Source organism: Arabidopsis thaliana, chromosome 4 (genome assembly GCF_000001735.4).
Source record: "Arabidopsis thaliana chromosome 4, partial sequence".
NCBI classification, from domain to species: domain Eukaryota; kingdom Viridiplantae; phylum Streptophyta; class Magnoliopsida; order Brassicales; family Brassicaceae; genus Arabidopsis; species Arabidopsis thaliana.
In genome coordinates this window covers 14824490-14845303 of record NC_003075.7, presented here as the reverse complement: position 1 = coordinate 14845303, position 20814 = coordinate 14824490, and the positions used below count along the sequence as shown (strand labels likewise).

At 35.6% G+C, this 20814-nt stretch overlaps 7 protein-coding genes across 11 annotated transcripts; 5 read left to right on the top strand and 2 right to left on the bottom strand.

Annotated features, from left to right (window-relative positions):
* Positions 1-4156: 4156 nt before the first annotated feature.
* Positions 4157-7132, top strand: DGK7 (diacylglycerol kinase 7). Of its 2 annotated transcripts, NM_119180.6 has the most exons (9): positions 4157-4731; positions 5099-5221; positions 5298-5688; positions 5795-5877; positions 5980-6050; positions 6149-6226; positions 6310-6397; positions 6485-6601; positions 6681-7132. In NM_119180.6, exons 1-9 carry the CDS (start codon positions 4363-4365, stop codon positions 6837-6839), a joined length of 1479 nt encoding a protein of 492 aa, NP_567845.4. In that variant the 5' UTR covers positions 4157-4362; the 3' UTR covers positions 6840-7132. The 2 variants fall into 2 exon arrangements, with proteins under 2 accessions (NP_567845.4, NP_001328552.1); NM_001342006.1 differs by having other exon boundaries at positions 4237-4731; positions 6149-6397; positions 6681-7048.
* A 22-nt stretch (positions 7133-7154) lies between these two features.
* AT4G30330 (Small nuclear ribonucleoprotein family protein) lies at positions 7155-8756 on the top strand. The gene is made up of 6 exons (NM_119179.3): positions 7155-7426; positions 7518-7544; positions 7660-7722; positions 8195-8273; positions 8368-8413; positions 8522-8756. Exons 1-6 carry the CDS (start codon positions 7385-7387, stop codon positions 8529-8531), a joined length of 267 nt encoding a protein of 88 aa, NP_567844.1. The 5' UTR covers positions 7155-7384; the 3' UTR covers positions 8532-8756.
* Positions 8757-8772: 16 nt separating this feature from the next.
* AT4G30320 (CAP (Cysteine-rich secretory proteins, Antigen 5, and Pathogenesis-related 1 protein) superfamily protein) lies at positions 8773-9512 on the bottom strand. Its single transcript, NM_119178.2, has one exon. The coding sequence runs from the start codon at positions 9469-9471 to the stop codon at positions 8986-8988; it is 486 nt and encodes a 161-aa protein (NP_194761.1). The 5' UTR covers positions 9472-9512; the 3' UTR covers positions 8773-8985.
* Positions 9513-9960: 448 nt separating this feature from the next.
* AT4G30310 (FGGY family of carbohydrate kinase) lies at positions 9961-13566 on the bottom strand (the record flags this gene model as incomplete). 4 transcript variants are annotated; one of them, NM_119177.5, is made up of 15 exons in its annotated part: positions 13310-13443; positions 13031-13110; positions 12835-12952; positions 12567-12745; positions 12398-12480; positions 12127-12311; positions 11959-12020; positions 11678-11786; positions 11489-11608; positions 11286-11405; positions 11060-11180; positions 10833-10989; positions 10645-10717; positions 10423-10550; positions 9961-10334 (listed from the first exon to the last, which is right to left on the bottom strand). In NM_119177.5, the coding sequence occupies exons 1-15, from the start codon at positions 13389-13391 to the stop codon at positions 10212-10214; spliced, it is 1740 nt and encodes a 579-aa protein (NP_194760.2). In that variant the 5' UTR covers positions 13392-13443. The 4 variants fall into 4 exon arrangements, with proteins under 4 accessions (NP_194760.2, NP_001328910.1, NP_849473.1 ...); NM_179142.1 differs by having other exon boundaries at positions 10138-10334; positions 10649-10717; positions 11708-11786; positions 13310-13429; NM_001342005.1 differs by having other exon boundaries at positions 12835-13110; positions 13310-13566.
* Positions 13567-13753: 187 nt separating this feature from the next.
* ABCE3 (non-intrinsic ABC protein 15) lies at positions 13754-14299 on the top strand (the record flags this gene model as incomplete). Its single annotated transcript, NM_119176.1, has 1 exon — positions 13754-14299. The coding sequence occupies one exon, from the start codon at positions 13754-13756 to the stop codon at positions 14297-14299; it is 546 nt and encodes a 181-aa protein (NP_194759.1).
* A 780-nt stretch (positions 14300-15079) lies between these two features.
* XTH19 (xyloglucan endotransglucosylase/hydrolase 19) lies at positions 15080-16592 on the top strand. The gene is made up of 3 exons (NM_119175.3): positions 15080-15605; positions 15693-15886; positions 15978-16592. The coding sequence occupies exons 1-3, from the start codon at positions 15339-15341 to the stop codon at positions 16348-16350; spliced, it is 834 nt and encodes a 277-aa protein (NP_194758.1). The 5' UTR covers positions 15080-15338; the 3' UTR covers positions 16351-16592.
* Positions 16593-18092: 1500 nt separating this feature from the next.
* On the top strand, positions 18093-19547 carry XTH18 (xyloglucan endotransglucosylase/hydrolase 18). The gene is made up of 3 exons (NM_119174.2): positions 18093-18587; positions 18685-18878; positions 18974-19547. Exons 1-3 carry the CDS (start codon positions 18306-18308, stop codon positions 19344-19346), a joined length of 849 nt encoding a protein of 282 aa, NP_194757.1. The 5' UTR covers positions 18093-18305; the 3' UTR covers positions 19347-19547.
* The last annotated feature ends 1267 nt before the right edge of the window (positions 19548-20814 follow it).

Sequence of the window (20814 nt, the reverse complement as noted above, 5' to 3'; positions counted from 1 at the left end):
TTAGAAAAATACTTAATCATCTTGCAGTTCAAAAATAATACTAAATGTTTGCACTAACATTATCACTTACCTTAGACGAGTCATTTAGCTTTGTAATTTACATTTGTCGAATTAGATGAAATTTGTAGCACCAGTTACTTATTTTATTTTATGGTGTCTCTGATAAACTTTACATGTGTATATATCCAATCATATACAAACATTTGAAAACAACTAGTATATGAATGAGAGTTCTTCTGATTGTGTTCTCCAAACGCTTGGTTTGGTTATATCATAATATCCAATAAAAGAACATTCATCCTCAAGAAGCCAAAATTGCTCTAACCAATAGATGTCCAATCTTTGATCAAGATCATGCCAAATAACTCACTCTTGCTTTGAAGAGTGAACGCATCTGTGACTTGGAACTTATTGTTATTAAAATCCCACACATTAATTTTTCTTTTATGTACATGAGACAGTATATAAGATTAACTCAACTAACCTCGCTAGGTTAGCATAAATGAATGAGGAATTTACGAATAACCGTCATCTTCGTATTCAGATTTGGACTATATTCGATTGACCTATTGTTTTACATTGCAAACCGAATAATATGTACATGTGATCGGGTCTTTGGGTTCTCGGATCCAAAATAATGGTCTCCGAGAAAATGGAAATTGTCGTGTAGCTAGAGAAAGGTGAAAAATAGAAAAAAGCTGACGCAAAGAAGAGAATAGTTTTATTGTGAAGACCGATAAACAAAAAAAAGTGCTGGTTTAAAAAGATGTTAAAGAGTTTCAGCTTTCTGCATTTATTATAACTTCACGTACAACTCTTGTCGACCTTCTGTGTCTTTTAATGCCTATCATTTCTATTTACCATTTTGCCCTATATTTCTGTCTTTTGATAAGCAGAAAGTGAGCAAAAAATTTTGTAATATTTGAAAATAATTGAATAAATAAACAGAGTATAATTTTCTTTTCTTTTGACAGCAATACTAAAATATTTTATAGTGCTTACATATTAGTAAATAATATAATACTCAGATGTTTATGTATAAGTTTTCAATCTATAAATTTGTTCCGAATATAACATAAATTTTCATTTCATTTTATAAACAGAAATTAAAAGTTTGTCCTAGTTAACTATCTTATGCCATAGAATTTTGTGAACATAATTAGAGTGAGACAAACCGTAAAACTGATCACTCCAAACCGTTTCAAATAACTAAAAGCATAATTAAAACCAATAGTTTTTTTTCATATTCAAATTAAGTGTTGGTGTTTTACTAACTAATCATTAAGAAAATGGTAGTGTAGAAAAAAAAACAGCTAAGTACTTTTAAAGTCATCAAAAAGAAACTTGAGTTTTTTAAACTTCGCAAAACATTCTGTAGACGACTTTGTAATATTTTGCTAACAAAACAGCTAACATTTTTTTTCTAAGTTTATTAAATCTGTTGAATGTTTGAGTCATTTTCTTTTCTTTTACCATAATATTGTAGGCCAATAAAAGATGAGAGGTACCGACTAGTTGTGCAATCAATGCATTCATCATGAAAAAGTTGAATTCTCTTTGACGCGTTAGGGACTCCCCGAAAAGGTCTACCTTTTCCATTTTAAAGGAGCACAAATTTTTTAATGCGATTTCTAATTTCATAAGGTATATGATCATGTGAAGATGAAAAAAGCCTTCCTCAAAGGCTACTTATTAATTTGTGCAGAGAGACTATCATATGTATAGATTAGATAGCACAATTTAGTTCTTCCAAAGTCATCAAAAATAAACTTATGTAAGTTGACGTAAATAATACAACGATGATCATATTTCAATATTTCATATAAAAGGGCCTCTCGCTGTGGAAAAATATTTGATGCTTCAATGATCAGAGGCAAATCAAAATCTGTAATGAAGGATTTATTATAAAACTAAAACTATAATTTGTCATTAAGCTACAAAACCCATTCTTAAATCTCAACTAAACCCATTAAGTTCATTATTGGTAGGGCCGAATCACATTGATGGCTCGCTTTTCTTTCTTATGATAAATACAAATTCTTAGGTGTACTTTGAGTGATTCAAGTGTCACATGATGCCACACTTATTTCTTTCAAAACATCCTTAATTACAAACAATTTTATTTTATGATCAATAAATTTTAATGATATTCAGTCACAATAATCTTTGAAATTACATATATTCAAACTTGGTTATATGCATCCATGCATAATTGAATATTAGTATCATTTGAGTTCACGACTTTAATACCATCACTTCCAAACAGAGCGGCCCAACTCGAATCCATAAACCAACACACACAAAATAGACACAAATTGAGTCTATGGATTAAATGTCAACACTGATCCACTATAGTCTATATTTTTATAATTTTTATGGAAGAGTTTAGTCGAACTTCAGTGCGAAAGAAAGAAGGCTAAGCAACCTTAACAACTCACTTAAGATTTAGCCGTGAAACTAAAATTTGGCTAAGCCTCAAACCTGAATTACCCTTGTTTGGGTTCATATGCCGACTCATTACGTCCCACCGCTACTTCCAAAGGCACGAGTCCATGTGGGTCATAAAATGACGTGTACTTGTTTTTTTCTTACAGAGATGAAGAACTTAACTGATTTGATTCCGTTCAGAAACAACGGATTGAAAACATGTTGATTCCGATTCGTATAATGTCTAGATTCCTTTTCTTTAACTCGTAAATCCTTTCTTGGACGCGGTTTCGAGACTTTGACGTTGATAAAATGTGAATATGTGTACATGTCCACCTTTGCCTCTTACGTTGACGGTCGACAACTTTTTGCAAGTCTTCCAATTTCTTTCCATTTATGCAATTTTTCCCCTCAACCTATTTATATCTTCACTATATGCTAATCTACTCATTTTAAATACTTTTCATTAAAGATCAAATTTAAGATTAATCTGAAAGGTACCAAATTTTATTTATGATTGGAAAACGATGCCTAACCAATAACAAAAATGACTTTCATTAGCATTTTGATTTATTAAAATCCTGAAAATAATTAAGTTGGTCCTAGACACAAAACTAAAATATATCATTCCACCAACATCATCATCATATAATAGAAGTTTATAAATGTTTTATTTGAATTTTAGTTCAAGTTACTTGGTTTTAGAAAATGCGTAACCAATATAAAGACGGCTATAGTATGAAGCGATGTTGATGCGGAATTGATCTTTAGTTAAACAGCTCTTAACTTTTACAAGAATTTAAGTTATATCTCAATTAAAATTTGGTTTCGACAACCCCTGAATCGTTTGTTTGTTGTGGAACGAAAGGTTTGTGTGAATTGCTTTAGGCAGGTTACAGAGGAATTAACATATAATTCAGGTTTTTTTTATCTATTTAAACAGTTGAACAGTTTTAAGTTTTAACCATACATGAATATATTTTTATCTTGATTATTCAGTTACATTTGGATTGAATAGAGTCGGTTAATCCAAATTAGTCACCTTTTCATAAGATTGTTTATATTGAAGAACTAACTAACGTATGAGAATCAATGTTTAGACAGACTTGAGAGCATTTGTGAAAAATTTAGGTCCCCTGTATACCCATAAAACCCATAGGCTATAATGGGCTTAAAAATACAAGATAATTGTTGTATGGATCCTAAAATTCACCACCTCGGCCCATACGTGAGTTATGTAAATGAAAGTTGAAATAAAATAGTTATGTAACGCACCGGTTATTTAGGATGCAATAAATATATAGGCATATCTCCCTAACCAGAAAAGAAAAATGAATATTGGACAGCTTCACGATCTAATAACACACCACACCCAGTAGGGCAATATAGTCATAAATATGCGGCCCATATGTCACATCCTGACACAGTCCACTGCCTCATTTAATTGTCCCTTTTACCCTTTTTACAATCTTAACGTGACAAGTAAAGCATTTAATAGTCTCTCTTTCTGTAAACTTACATAGTTTTGCATTTACAAGTCAAATATCAAAATATGCAGGTATTATTAGGGGTTTTAATTAGGGTAACAAGTAAAAAAAACTTTAAATTTGTAGTCTTACGATAGAAAAAAAACTTCCTTCTCATTCGCCTTAAAAGATGGTCACATATAAATCAACGAGATTTAAAAGTAGTGGCAATTCTGTAAATTCGTAATACTAGTAAGGGCATTTTCATGTCGTTTTTTTAAAAAGTTGCAAAATCTACACGTTTAAATACGCACATCGAAGTACACCGATTTTGATTTGCTCTGTCTTCGAAAACTAATCTTAAAAAACAAAACACAGAACTGTCAATTTATTAGTCTTATTGAATTGTCTTCAAAGTTCGATCATTTTTTTACGTTTTATTTTAATTTGTTTCTCCAAGAATCTGATAATGGAGGAGACGCCGAGATCAGTCGGCGAAGCATCGACGACTAATTTCGTGGCGGCGAGACCGTCGGCGAAGACCGATGATGCAGTGACGATGAGAGGTTGTGGTTTTGCTAATCTTGCCTTGGTTGGTATAGACAAAGAAGAGCTTCGAGGGAGACTAGCGATGCCTGAGTATCTTCGTATAGCTATGAGAGATTGTATCAAGAGGAAAGATTCAACAGAGATTTCTGATCATTTGTTACTTCCTGGAGGCGCCGCCGCTGATATGGCTCCTCACGCGCCAATGGTTGTGTTTATTAACCCGAAAAGTGGTGGTCGTCATGGTCCTGTTCTTAAAGAGAGGCTTCAACAATTGATGACTGAAGAACAGGTCTGTTTTTTAAAAAACAAAAACTTTTTTTTTGTTTGCAACTTATGAAATGAGCTCACTTTACTTAACTTTTGAAATGAACTTGAGATCATATTTTTGTTTGAAGAAGATTTTAAATCTTGATTTGGGAGTTTACTTTCTTTTTGACTTCACTAGATTTGTGGTTAGATTGTGAATGGAAACACTCTGTTTTGGTTTAATGAGTATAACTATGAGCCTATGGCATTCTTATTGTTCTGACATCATCAAATGTTCTGTTTTTTTTTTCTCTGTAATTTTGTTTAGAAGAAGTTATAAACTGTTTTGTCTTAAAAAGACTGTGATTCCTCCTTAGTTAGTGAGCTCATGTTAATATTTGCAATGACAGGTATTTGATCTCACAGAAGTGAAGCCTCATGAATTTGTACGGTACGGTTTGGGGTGCTTGGACACATTGGCTGCTAAAGGAGATGAATGTGCAAGAGAATGCAGAGAAAAGATACGGATCATGGTGAGTATCTATTTCCAAAGTATTAGTTAGCAATTGGAATTAGATTTGCTAAGTTAGCGGCGATGATTGATGATAGGTAGCAGGCGGTGATGGTACCGTTGGTTGGGTTCTTGGATGTCTCGGTGAGCTTCATAAAGATGGTAAATCACATATTCCTCCTGTTGGAGTTATACCTCTTGGTACAGGAAATGACCTCTCCAGGAGTTTTAGTTGGGGTGGTTCATTCCCTTTTGCTTGGAGATCTGCTATGAAAAGAACATTACATCGAGCAACTTTAGGTTCCATTGCTCGATTAGATAGCTGGAAGATTGTAGTGTCGATGCCATCTGGAGAAGTCGTTGATCCTCCTTATTCTTTGAAGCCTACAATAGAGGAAACTGCACTTGATCAGGCTTTGGATGCTGATGGAGATGTACCTCCTAAAGCAAAGTCTTATGAAGGAGTGTTCTACAACTACTTCAGCATAGGTTTGGAATTTGGATACATGAAGTAACTTTATCTTTCATTGTTCTTAATAAATTTCTACAAAGTTAAACCTTTTGAAGTAATTTGGTATTTTCTTGTGTTGTTTAGGTATGGATGCTCAAGTTGCATATGGGTTCCACCATCTTCGCAATGAGAAACCGTATCTAGCTCAAGGCCCTGTTACAAATAAGGTTGCTATATATCAGAATCTTCATTCTTGTCTAAGTTTCATTAATTAGCTGTTTTTTTGGTTTGTAATGAGATTATGAATCACACTCGTTTCGGTTTTGCAGATTATCTATTCGAGTTACAGTTGTACTCAAGGTTGGTTTTGCACGCCTTGTGTCAACAATCCAGCTTTAAGGTTAGCATTTTCTGTGAAGAGAGTAAACCAAAAGCCTTTTCTTTACTCAATTCCTGTCTCTTGTTGTGTTGACATGTTGTGGTAAGATGAATTTGCAGGGGACTAAGAAACATTATGAAAATCCATATTAAAAAGGCAAATTGTTCCGAGTGGGAAGAGATCCATGTTCCTAAGAGGTTCATATAAAACTAATCTTATCTTTGATTAAAACTAAAAAAATGGCTTCACTTATAATCTCTCTGGTTTTGTTTTGGTGTAGCGTAAGATCTATTGTGGTGTTGAATCTTTATAACTATGGAAGTGGAAGACATCCATGGGGTAATCTCAGACCAAAATATTTAGAGAAGGTAATAATGTTTTATTCAGTACACTAATCTTAGGTTTTATTGCTTTCTCTACAAGCTTTAACAGAACGTGTTCGGGTTTTATAACAGAGAGGATTTGTGGAGGCGCATTGTGATGACGGACTGATAGAGATCTTCGGTTTAAAGCAAGGTTGGCATGCGTCATTTGTAATGGCTGAAATTATCTCAGCTAAGCACATTGCTCAGGTACAACAAAATACATCCAAAGTTTCTTTATAAGAATCGGTTTAACCTCGGTTTGATATTAAACCGTTTATCGTTTTAGGCGGCTGCGATTAGATTTGAACTAAGAGGAGGTGATTGGAAAAATGCATTCTTGCAAATGGATGGTGAACCATGGAAACAACCGATGAAGAGTGATTATTCGACTTTTGTAGAGATAAAAAAGGTTCCTTTTCAATCGTTAATGATCAATGGCGAATGATCGAGGAAACTCTTTTCAAGAAGTTGTAAAAGGATTAAAAAAGCATGATTCTTTATGTATTTCTGTTCCATCAATTAGTCAAAATAGTGATCTATGTTGAGCTTTTGCTACGGCTGTTGTTGTGCTAGTGAAGCATTTAACTTTGTGTATTTTATCAAAAAAAGATGGTTATTTATTCAATAGTCATTAATATACAATTAAGATATAAGCAATCATCTTCAGGTAGACCTTGAAATCTTGTAAACATGATTTTGCTGTCTTTAAACTCTGTTTCTTAAGTCGTTTTTCAGTGTTTTGGAGATAGTAGTAATGGGTCTAAAAAGTTAAATAATGTTTTTGTGGGGAGAAAAATGAAAATAGCAGATTTTCGAGGATGGGAAGAGTAAAACATATATTTGAGAAGTCGAAAAGTGTGAAATATTTGTTCTGTCTCGCGAGGAAGAGAGAAAAATCGAATTAGAAATTGCAAGTTTTAGGGTTTTAGAAAATCTATCTTCTTCACTGAGTTTTCCAGCTCCGAAGAACACTTGCAACTTCAGGCAATTATGGCGAGCACCAAAGTTCAGAGGATTATGACTCAACCCATTGTACATTCCTCGATTTCTGTTTACTAATTCGATCTTTTTTTTTTTTTATTGTTTCTGTTTAGCTCACTGTTCTTCTTACTTTTGATTTCAGAATCTGATTTTCAGATTTCTCCAAAGTGTAAGTTTTTCGATTACTCTGTTAATTTTCGTCACTTTTACTCTATTTGGGAACACCATTGAGTTTGTGAGAGGTGTGTACTTATATATATAGTGTGGTTCTTCTTATAATGTAGAAAGCTCGGATTCAGATTTGGCTTTTTGAGCAGAAAGATTTGAGGATTGAGGGACGAATTACTGTAAGTCATAATCCTGTTTCGAGCTTAGCACAAAATTTTGAACTTTCTTGCTTTGTTGATAGGTTAAACTAGAAAATTTGACATGCTTGTGTTAGTTAAGCTGTGTGATTCTAGCTACACTTTTAAAGTGAAGTGTAACATCTTGGAATTTTTCATAATGCTGTTTCTATTTGTTGTTCGAATTTTGATTGCTACGCTGATTTAGTTACCGTTGAGTTTATATACATTGTTTGATAGTAAGGGACCAATTGATAGCAATGAGTTCGGTTATTTCGGTTGGTGCGTATTATCTAGATTTAAGACTGAGATTGTATTGCTAGAATTTCTTTCTTGAGATAATAACAGAGTTTGTTCTTTTCTGTGAAGCTTAAGATTTATCAATGTCTTGGTTGTCTTAGATCTTTAACCACGAGTTGTTTAGTTGACGTTGAGTGTTTCATTGTTTCGTTATTTTAACATTTGCATTGTGCAGGGTTTTGATGAGTACATGAATTTGGTGCTGGATGAGGCAGAGGAAGTGAGCATCAAGAAGAAAACCAGAAAACCACTTGGTGAGTTACTTGCTACTCTCCTACAAGACTCCTTTCACATTTCTTATATTGGTTTTGTTTTTGGTGCTAACTCTCGCAAATACTGGATTTTCAGGTCGGATTTTGCTTAAAGGAGACAACATAACTCTCATGATGAACGCGTAAGTATCATTATTATCCTCTTCAGATCCTTTCTTTCCCATATCTCTCAATTCGTCTCTCCATGAATGTTGAGATACAAACTCAATCCCTTATATATCTTATTACAGGGGCAAGTGATGTCTGTTGCAGTGCAAGGAATGATCTAATTATATGGAATGGTTTAAGAGTTCCTGCTCCCCTCTCGTTTCTCTGTTGGGTAAAAGTTGTCTTTTTGCTGTTTACTTCTGTCAACTTGAGAAATTTCAACTTTGCAAACAAAATTATGAGAAAATAGTTTCATCAAAAAAGACCTCAAATCCAAGAAGATTGTAGAAATGTCTAATATTTGTCTATTTGGTTAGATTACGATCCAAAATCTGATATTAATATGATTCGTTGGTCTTATTAGTCAAAAGAAGGCCCTCGCATAAATCACACATAAGAAAATGTTGGGAGAAACATACGTTGTGTTGTTTTCCCGATCTCACGTTACCAATAAAAAATAACATTGTATACAAAAAGAGAAAAAGTTAAAACGTAAGAACAACCTCTTTTAGCATGAGTTTTTTTAGATATACAAATAAAATCATACTCAATAAGGCTTCCTACCAAGAAAATTCCCCGGTGGATCATAATTGCAAGTCAAGAATACGCCTCCTCCGCCATTGCAGATCACGTGAGCGCAACCAATCTTTTGTGTGTTCTTCCACACGATTTGTGTGTAATGGCCACACATCTCGGAGTTGCACGAGTTAGATCTATAGTTATAGCTCCTTGCTTCAGACAACCATCCATAGGCGGCTTGAGATGGACCCCATCTATTGCCTGAGCCCCAAAAGAGATTCTCACCATAGGGTCCATTGGAATGGGTCAAGGCGCAGTCACCGCGTCTCTGGTTAGCCCACCATTGCGCGTAACGGGCCAATTTGGCGTCCCACTTTAGCGGTTTGAGCCTTAAATGAGCTCTTGCTGCGTTTTGTGGACCCATGAATTGTTCTTGGTATGTTGCACAATGACAACATGTTACAAGTAGCATCATAGCCGTGATTGCAACCGAAACACAACTAGGAAAAGCCATTTTGGGTGAGGCTTGAACAAATGGTATTTGCTTATGGTTTTATATAAGCTTGGAAGAATCATGAAGAGAAAATTGTTGGTATGATTTTTTTAATATTATAAGGGAGAAAGTGTCAACTCTATGATTAAGTGGTGTACATGTTCGATTATGATAGCCACACTTGAATTTGTTTTGAATTCTTAGATTTTGTGAATAATTAAGCATGTATTCTAGTATTTTTTTATGTGTATAACTTATAGTTTATGCATAGTAGGTACTATTAATACTATAGATTGGCCACCCTAAAAAAGTCTTGGGTAGGAAGATTTAAAATTAAGAACTTTTCGTTAACAATAGTATAATACCAGTATTTTATAAACGATAATTGGTTTTTTTTTTTGGAACTAAGTCATCCAGCAGTGTTTGGATATCGATGTTTCATTTTCTTTATTATTCACCTTTTGACATTATCGAAACAAGATAAATTTTTTATTCATCAGGAGTTTCGATATTTTTATAAGAGAATGTCTAAATGAGTCCAAATATAACATGTAGCGAATTGTTACGGTTTTGGTTTCGGTAGCTCACACTGGTCTTTGTTTTACTTCCAATTTCCCAAGTTTCATGACATTATTGTATTATTCTATATACATATTAGTCAAGAAGAGCAATCAAAACAGATTATTATTATTACTGTGAATGTATAGAAAAAGGAAGGTAAATGTTGCAGAGAACTATACAGTTTTTGTTGATCAGAAACATTATGCAAGAGCTTCAGCGATGATGGAACGGTGAGACAATTGCTGTTCGTAGAGGTTGCGGAAAATACGGTACTTTGCATCGTGATACTTCTTGATCTTAGGGTCTGATGAGGGATGAACCACCTGAAAATTCATCAAAAGAAATAGCATAAATAACATGATTAATGTATGAATTGGGGTACTCAAACAAAGTAGTTAGATCAGAGTATACTTGTCCAGCTGCGTTAAGAGCTTTCATGGCATCATGGAGACTAGGGTAGTTCTTGCCAGCAACTGCTCCAAGAATTGCTGCTCCTAAGAGAACAGACTCGCTTTCTCGAGGAAGAATAATCGGACAACCTATGAATAGATAGGTTTAGTAAGATTACTCCTGGATCATTTTAGTGATTGGTTCGAATATAGAAGAGGAAAGCGAGTGTGGTTGGTAATATACCGACTATATCAGCATGTTCTTGGATGAACAATGGGTTCTTTGAAAGGCCGCCACAAGCAAGCAGTGTATCAATCTAACATCACAGGTAGAGAGACAGAGAAATATGAGGCTGTTTTGTTTCCTGAGGAAGTAAATGTCTTGTACTGTTTCTATAGAACGATGTGTGAAGAAAGTTGGAGAAAACTTACTTTGTGACCATGAGTATTGCAATGCTCTACGATATGACGTGTACCATATGCGATTCCCTGAATTGTGGCGAGGTATAGAAGAGCCAACTGCTTCTCGGACGTGTCAAGAGACATTCCGAATATCACTCCTTTCGAATTTGGGTCTGCAACGGGAGATCTGTAACACAACTTTGAATCAATATAGCTCAAAAGAGAAGAAACAGAGCAGAATTCTCTGTTTTAGTCACCTGTTTCCGTGAAAGTCGGGAAGGATATGCATGTCTGAGGTAAGGGCAGATATAAATGGAGAACTTGTATCTTCAGCCATCGTTTTCAAAATGTTGTTTAGGAGTTCAAACACAGAAACTTCTGCACGAGATCGAGACAATGGCAAGTGCAAAACAAACTATAAGACAATTATAGCATTCAATCAAATATTTCGCCAAGAGAAGTGGAAAGAGGAAGATTTTCTACTCTGGGAAGCAGCACGATTTGCAAGACGGGGAGAAGCAACATGATTTTCGATGATGTGATCAAGTAAAGCTCCAGTAGCACTTTGTCCTCCTTCTGTAAGCCAATACTCCGGAACCATAGCTACAATAGTTGTTTGTTTTGGAGAAACAAGAGTGAGATTTCATATATCAAATTGTAAGAATAGAAACCAAAAGTGTCAGTACCTGACCAAAAAGGCCCCCACACGCCAGGAATAAACAGCTTTTCACGGGAAACAGCCATATGACAAGTTGATGTGCCACATACCAAGACCATTCGAGAGCACAAGGTATCCACATCTGACTCTGAAAATGCCAATTCTTAGGGACTCATATGTCAGGTTACGCTATACTATTATAGAAAAGTAAGTCTACCTTTCGTCAAGGAGTCTGATTCTAATTTACTTTCCATGACCCCAACACCACCGGCATGAGCATCAATGAGTGAAGTCCCAACAGGAGTTCCAGCTAACAGACCCAGTTCCTGTGAATAATGAAAACAATAGGATAAAAAGGAATTATGTAACAGAATGAAAATATAGACCTAAGAAGTAGTAAGTATGCTCTAAGACCCACAGAAGAAATAAAGCGATTGTTCTTGTATCTAAATACCTCTATTTTCTTAATTTTTAGTGGTTGCTCTGTAAAGAACTTACCTTAGCAGCGGTTGCAGTTAGACCATTACCCAGTGGATGTCCAGGAAAAGCTACACTTCGTCCTGTATAACAATAGAAATAACATTGTCAGAAGGTAAAAAGTAGAGGTTTCACAGTTCCTCTAAGAGCCTTTCTTAACAGCTCAAGCAAACAAAGAGAGATGCATACCAATCTTAGCATGGTGCCCATCTACCAAATCGCCTAAACCAATTTCTTCCCAGAACTCATCATCCCATCCACAAGCTTCCATATCACGAGAAGCCTTCTCAGTCATCTGGTGCATGTGTGCATGGCCAAGATAAGTCCATTTACATACTGTGGTGCACAAACTACGTGTATCATCTCCAGTAGCTCTAGGGAGAAACAAAAGAAATCAGGAAATGCAAAGATAATTATCTCATAGGGAACAAAAGGTTAAAGAAAAAAAGGCCTGAGGCACCTGTAGGATAGCCAATCACTCAAGTCCATCCACTTATACACCATTGACCAAGACTCCTTAAGATTTTCTTTCACCCATAAAAGCTGCAAAAGGAGAAATCTTTTTTCGTCAAGCTCAAACACAAAGAAAGCAATCATATAAAGAACCCCTATAAGAAAGTTGTACCTACTTTTGGTGGCTCCATTTCTGGAGAAACACCGCCACCACAGTACTGCAAGACTGGAGAATTAAATGAGTTGATTCTCTCTGCCTGCTTTACAGCTCTATGGTCCATCCATACAATAATGTTTCTTCTTGAATCACCACTCCACGACACTGTAACAGGAGATCCCTCAGCATCAACCGCCACTACAAACAAAAATAAACGTTACATTGTCACCGTTAAGCTCCTCTTATTCAGCCAAACACAAAGACGGTTATAAGCAGATTCTACACACCGAGAGAGCACGTGGCAGCAAAGCCTATTCCTTTCACTTCCACATCCGAAACATTTGCAAGAGAGCAAGCAGATTTCACAGCAGCACAAACTGCATGCCAAATATCTGTTGAAGATTGCTGTTCCAATAATATTATCAATGTCAAAGTTAATCTCTAAACAAATAAGCCATGATCTCCCTTATCCAACATAATAACCTCAATACAGTCTCCATCCTTCCAAATCTGTATTGGACTAGTAGCAGATCCTAGAAGCTTCCCATTATCATCGAACAAACCTGCATCATAATCAACTTAAGCTACAAAACCAAAATTGCATTGCTGGTCGATTTTCAACATTAAAAAGAATCGATTTTTAGTAGACTGATATCAAATTTCATCGCCACTAAATCAATCATCATTCTCACGAATCTAAGAAGACTACAATTTTTCAAAATTGACGAGATTTTAACTCGGGGAATAAGACAGAAGGATTACCGGCACGGGCGCTTCCAGTGCCAACGTCGACACCGAGAAAAACGGAGCGAGACGGAAATGGATTTAACTCAGCGGTGGTCATCTGAACGGCAACGGCGGAAGCTACGGAGGTGACGATGACTTTAGTGGCTCACCTTCCTTTATCTACTTTCCTTTCCTTTATACATCATAACCGGATTGTTCTTGGTTAGTAGAGAGCCGGATTTAGCTAATTTGGATCGGTCGAACCACGGTCCACGTGCTCCGTTTTTTCCCCTGTTTTATGACTAATAAAACCCTACAAGTCCGTTCTTTGACCTAAAAAATAATTCTCCAAGTTGAGTCTTCTTACTCGATTCATCGGGAAAAAGAGATGGCAGATCGTATGACTCGAATCCCTGTCGTCAACGCAGACTGTTGCAAGCCTAAGAAGTAGCTTCTTATGCAAGGTACAATTACCCTGCAATGACTATAACTCGAGGGGACTTCAAGCTGAGATTGAACCAAGGAGAATTCACGGATTCTCAGATTATAGTTATGTTGGGAGAGAATGGAACGGGGAAGACAACGTTTATCAAAATGCTTGCGGGTTCGAAGCTTGATATTGATGAAGAAGGATCTCAAGTACATGAGATACCACAGTTCTCTGTTTCTTACAAGAATCAACATATGTCAAACCGTAAATTTGAGATTACTGTTAGAGATTTGATACACAGGAAGATCCCTAACGCATATGCAGAACACCAATTCGTGTCAGACGTTATGAAACCGCTCAAGATCGAGGAGCTCATGGATAAAAGCTTCAACAAACTATCAGGTGGAGAGAAACAAAGGGTTGCTTTAGCTTTATGCCTTGGTAAATCTGCGGATATCTACTTGATCGATGAACCGAGCGCGTTTCTTGATTCGGAGCAGAGAATTATAGCTTCCAAAGTCATAAAGAGATTCATTCTTCAGATGAAGAAGGCGGCTTTTGCACGATTTCATAATGGCTACGTATTTGGCAGATAAAGTTATTGTGTATGAAGGAGAACCTTCCGTGGATTGCACGGCATCTTCTCCTCAGTCTCTACGTAGTGGAATGAATTTGTTCTTGTCTCGTTTGAACATCACTTTCAGACGAGATCCTACGAATTTCAGACCAAGAATCAATAAACTCGATTCGATGAAGGATAGTGACCAGAAGCTTGCGGGATGTTATTACTACTTGGATGATTAAGAGAGAGATGACATTGAGAGAATCTTTCACCGGAGAAAACCTGAAGTAGTGAGAAACTCACGTTTTGATCTTTCCTAGCCCCTTCAATCTATTATAAGATCTCTTGAATTTTATTAGATCCATCTGGAGTTTAATTTTTGAGAATATATTATGGTGTTTGAATTCGGTTTGTTTCAATCGTTCCCATATATTAGACTAGTTTTTTTCTTCACACATGAGAATCTCAAACCGATTGCGTAGAAGAAGAACTCGCATTCATCTGTTTTTGTCTTTAGTTGAGAATGAATGACCGTTGTAATGTCATGGGCTTCTTTTGGTTTGGGTCTGAATCACTTAAGCCCAACACAATCTTTTCTTTGGTTGAAACACTGTCGTTTTTGCTGTTTTGTCTGACACAAGGCATCGGATGATGTCGATTGTCGAATATGCTTCCTCATTCGGAGTGTTCTCAGACATCTTGAGCTTCTCATTAGTTAGGCGGTGCGCTCGAAAGTCGAAGCCGTGTTGACATATCAAAACATTGGGACCATTCAATTTTGTACAAATGTCCAAACATTATTTCGGTTTGATAACAATAAACAAATAAAGAAAGAGTTTTTTATTGGATTCACTTGGCAACAGCCAACAACGAATCAAATAATCTATATACATAATTATATTAGAAGCTGTGAATGTGCCTCCGAGTAGACAAAAGCACATGCACCATAAATGATCAAACCCATGAAACTTCCATCTCTCTTTTTCCCCTATATAAACTAATGTCACTTACCTCAATATTCCATCAACAATATACATCTGAGATATCAAAACTCCTAGAGAGATCTAATAAAAATGAAGTCTTTTACGTTCTTGATTCTCTTTCTCTTTGCAGCACAATCTATCAGCGTCTATGCAGGCAGCTTCCACAAAGACGTTAAGATACATTGGGGTGATGGTCGTGGAAAGATTCACGATAATCAAGGGAAACTTCTATCTCTCTCGCTTGACAAATCCTCTGGTTCAGGTTTCCAATCTAATCAAGAGTTTCTCTATGGTAAAGCCGAAGTTCAAATGAAACTTGTCCCTGGTAACTCTGCTGGAACCGTCACAACATTCTATGTAAGTAACATGTAACGTTCTTGTCATGTTTTGCTATTTCATAAAATGTTCGTACCACTTGCTTATATGATGTTCTAATTTGTGTAGCTTAAATCTCCGGGAACTACATGGGATGAGATTGATTTCGAGTTTTTGGGGAACATAAGTGGTCATCCATATACTCTCCATACTAATGTTTACACAAAAGGCTCAGGAGACAAAGAACAACAATTTCATCTATGGTTTGACCCAACCGCTAACTTTCACACTTATTGCATCACATGGAATCCACAAAGAATTATGTAAGTGTCGAAACTCCTTCCTTTGTACCATACATAATATTTATGTTTGAGGATATAAACTCATGAACCAAGAATCTTTTATTCTCTCCAGTTTTACCGTTGATGGGATTCCAATTAGAGAGTTTATGAATGCCGAGTCACGTGGAGTCCCATTCCCAACAAAGCAACCAATGAGGCTATATGCGAGTCTATGGGAAGCAGAGCATTGGGCTACAAGGGGAGGATTAGAGAAAACAGATTGGTCAAAAGCTCCTTTCACCGCTTATTACAGAAACTACAATGTCGAGGGATGTGTATGGGTTAATGGAAAGTCAGTTTGTCCCGCAAATTCCCAATGGTTCACTCAAAAACTCGATTCGAATGGCCAGACAAGAATGAAAGGGGTACAGAGTAAATACATGGTTTACAACTATTGCTCCGATAAAAAAAGGTTTCCTCGAGGTGTTCCTCCAGAGTGCAGCTAAATGATTGATTCTTTGATTCATAAATAAGTTACTTGACGTTGTCTTTGTAACTCAATGGTTCTTCTTATCTATAATTTTTCAATTCATTTGTTACCAAATATATGCGTGTTTGTGTAAGATCTTTTTTACAATGAACAATGAGTTCTTCCATTCTAAAAACCTTTTAAAACATGTCGTTACTATATACGTACAACGATACTTGGGGATAAATTGAATAATATATAACCTTACTTGATGGATAATGAATGGCCCAAATTTCGACCTTTTTCTGAATAAAATAGAATTTTTTCCAGGTTTTGTTTCAAGCTTAGTTTCAAGCGCAGTAGGATATAGGTATTTATACTTTAATAAAAGAATTCAGCGTGAATGGAGGCGAGAAGCGGTGCGATATTTTAGCTGTGTTGAACGTCCATATCCCACCATATCTTCATTTAGCATAATGCATGTGAGTATGTGACACATATATTTATATTATTGTGCATTTGTGCTTCCATAGAGGTTGGCATCTTATTTTGTATGTTAATGTGCGGATATTTAGTTGATTAATCAAAAACACTTTGAAAAACATAATATAATTAAATTTTATTGATCAATTCAACAGTCTTTGTAAGAAAAATTATTTCTGTAATTGGAAGTGTTTTTAAGGTTTAGTTAAATATGACGACTATTATGCTCTTTTGTATCGTTTTTTTTTGGATTGAACGCTAAACTATACGAGTGCATGGGTGGGTCTGTTTGGTCGTAACTCGTAAAATAAATAAACATCAGAACCCTCTATGCGGCGGGGAGGGTTTGCGCTTAAGTCAAAAGTCAGAAGCCGTGTTGACAAATAACCTCAACGCAGGACTAGCATGTGATATACATTATTAATATCTCTGTTTTGTAACAGTAAACGAGTAAAGAAAACTAAATATTGAAGGACATATATAAATGATAAGCTTACTACTTTACTAGTTACTGGTTGGATGACGCACGTACTGGTCCAAGATTCAACATCACAATTTTTTTTACAGTCCAAATTTCCAAAATATACTTTATTTTTGTTCAAATTAAAGGAACATTTTTCTTGATCTAGATATGTTTGTTATGTTTAAGGTTCGTTTCAAGCTAATATTAAGAATGGCTTGTTTCAATGTGAAAAAGGTTATGCTCATTTGTAAATGGATATTGTTAAATCAGTTTAAGAAAGTTTCCTACGCACTAAACGTGTCAAACTAAATCTCAAGGCTATAACTTATTTTATGTATTTTGATCGGGTACTAGCTTTAATCATGCTGTTACAAGATTCAGTTACATTCTATTACACCGTCCAAACTTATGTTGTTATCTTCACCCAAATAAAATGAAATGTTTTCTGCTGGGAGATCGATTAAAACCAAAAGAAATTATATTTGACAAGACTATCAGCCAAATTAAAATCAAGATTCAACTATGGAAAACTTGTAGCTATTTTTCAATACCTAAGTTTTAGGAAACTTTGCCATTATATTGGTGTTTATCTAAGGATTAGAACATTTATTTTAGTTAAATTAAATCAATAAATCGTAAAGTTGTTAATTAGGAAAAAAAGTATTAAAATGCAAATATATTTGTCATTCGAACCTCTATGCGGTGGGGAGGGTTTACGCTCATGTTTGAAAGTCAAAGCAGTGTTGATAATAATCTCAACGCGGGACCAGCATGTGATATACGAATGTCTATATACATTATTTTCTCTGTTTTGTAACAATAAACGAGTAATGAAATTATCTTTTATTGGTTTCAATTTGTAACAACCAGCAAGAGGTCTAATGAGCCAACTAGAATACAGCCCACGATAAATAATCAAACCCATGAAACTTCCTTCTCTCTTTCCTTTGCCATTTCCAAACACTATATAAACTCATGTCGCTTAACTCAATTTTTCATCAACAATACATTTGAGATATCAATACACCTCCAAAATATATACAAAAATGAAGCTTTCTTGTGGTACAAGTTTTGCGTTCTTGATTATGTTTCTCTTTGCGGCACAATCTATGCATGTCTATGCGGGTAGCTTCCACAAAGATGTTCAGATACATTGGGGTGACGGCCGTGGAAAGGTGCGCGACAGAGATGGAAAGCTTCTATCTCTCTCGCTCGACAAATCCTCTGGATCCGGTTTTCAGTCCAACCAGGAGTTTCTCTATGGCAAAGCCGAGGTTCAAATGAAACTTGTCCCTGGTAACTCAGCTGGAACAGTAACAACATTCTATGTAAGTCACATACAATCTCAAAGCAGTTCTTTTAACAAACATATTTTATTCGTCCTAGATTATTGAATATTTTGGTGTTTATGATGACTTTGTGTAGCTTAAGTCTCCGGGAACTACGTGGGATGAGATTGATTTCGAGTTCTTAGGAAACCTAAGTGGTCATCCGTATACTCTCCATACTAATGTTTACACAAAAGGCTCAGGAGACAAAGAACAACAATTTCATCTATGGTTCGACCCAACTGTTAACTTTCACACTTATTGCATCACATGGAATCCCCAAAGGATTATGTAAGTGCAACCTTTGATCCCTTGTACGTAAATTTTTATGTTTTGAGGCTGTGAGCTCATGAACCGAATTCTCTATTTTCTGTTTTCTCTTTCAGTTTTACAGTTGATGGAATTCCTATTAGAGAGTTCAAGAACTCCGAGTCAATTGGAGTTCCGTTCCCAACGAAGCAACCAATGAGGCTTTACGCGAGTCTCTGGGAAGCCGAGCATTGGGCTACAAGGGGAGGGTTAGAGAAAACAGATTGGTCAAAGGCTCCTTTCACCGCTTTCTACAGAAACTACAATGTTGAAGGATGTGTATGGGCTAATGGAAAATCATCTTGTCCCGCAAATTCCTCATGGTTCACTCAACAACTCGATTCAAACGGCCAGACAAGAATGAAAGGGGTACAGAGTAAGTACATGGTCTACAACTATTGTAACGACAAAAGAAGGTTTCCTCGAGGTGTTCCTGTAGAGTGCAGTTAAATTGTTGATTCTTTGATACATGAATAAGTTACTTGGCATTGCCTTAGTAACTCAATTGAGTTCTTACATATTTTTATCATTCATTTGTTGCTCATATGTATGCGGTGTTTGTGTAAGATGATTTTAAGAAGTAATAAAAATAAATTATGGAAAAAAGCTTTCATTCGTAAACGTAATGAAAATTTAAAAATAAACACCGAGAGAGGTGGTTCATTAATTATAACAAGAATATTGTTTGGGAAGAACATAAAACCATAGGCTTATACTAATATGAAGAAGAACTGATCAACCTGATATGAAGGTACTTTGATATACACACTGTAGTCTTTCTTGTCGTTGCACTTATTTATTATCTTTTTGGTAAACAATGTTGGAAAATAATAGAACATTGTTCTGATCAATCATACTTTTTCTTCAAGAACACACAAAAAAAAGTTCCATGCAAAATCTTTACAAGAATGGAATCCCAAAATAAATATACTTACCTAGTTGTTCATGCGTAATAGGTATCCCACACGTTATTGAGTATTAATTGTCATATTAAATCATCTAGGACTAGGAGTAAATCACCTCCAAATTCGATGTCCTCTGAGTTGATGTAACATGGAACCAACCAATTTCTGAGTGATCATTTTTTCTTCATTGGGACTAAACCACACCAAAACCTTTGGTCTTGGCAAACAATCATCTTCGAGGTTTGGCGTGGGAGGAATGAGAGACTATATCGTCCATATTCACATATTTGTGGACTCAATTGACACAACAGTCAGAATTCGGGACTCTTCCCTTAAATACCATCACCCAAAAACCTTTTCCGGCATACAAAGATGGTTCTCTCCCTTGCAGAATGGACTGTTTGGGCCTAATCTTTTTCTTCTTAATTGCCCCTATTTATTTGGCTAAGGTTGGATTTTCTTGTGGGGCTTTATTAATCAGTTATCTAGGGTACGGGTGTTGGTTTTTTAAACATTGATGGACTACTCTTGCTACTGTTATAGTTGATTAAACACATTTATAAGAAAACAACAAATGTTTGTACAACCATGGTAAAAAGAATCTTGTGAATCATTTGACAAAGAACAATCTTGTATTCTTGAATTCTTAGAAAAATAAATATATAAACGAGTTTAGCCTCACAGCATGTGTTGTTTTTTTAATAATTCTTATTGTGTTTGAAAGTGCTGGTCCTGAGAGTAATCCATATATTGACCTAAAAGTCAATGCTCATCTCTACTTCAAATGTCTTCTAGGGCAGGTTCTTCTCGGGCTTGCCAATTGGCCATGATATTCCTAAAAACAAAGTGAAAACTGATTAGTTTGAACTTTGAATGTATAAAAAAGACTTGTTTACTCAAAAGTTAGTTTCAAAAAAGTTCATTTTAATATAATATTAGCTATAATTTTGGATATGTGGTTATATGCGATTGGAAGAGAGGATGTGATTGATGCACAAATAAAGTCATCCATT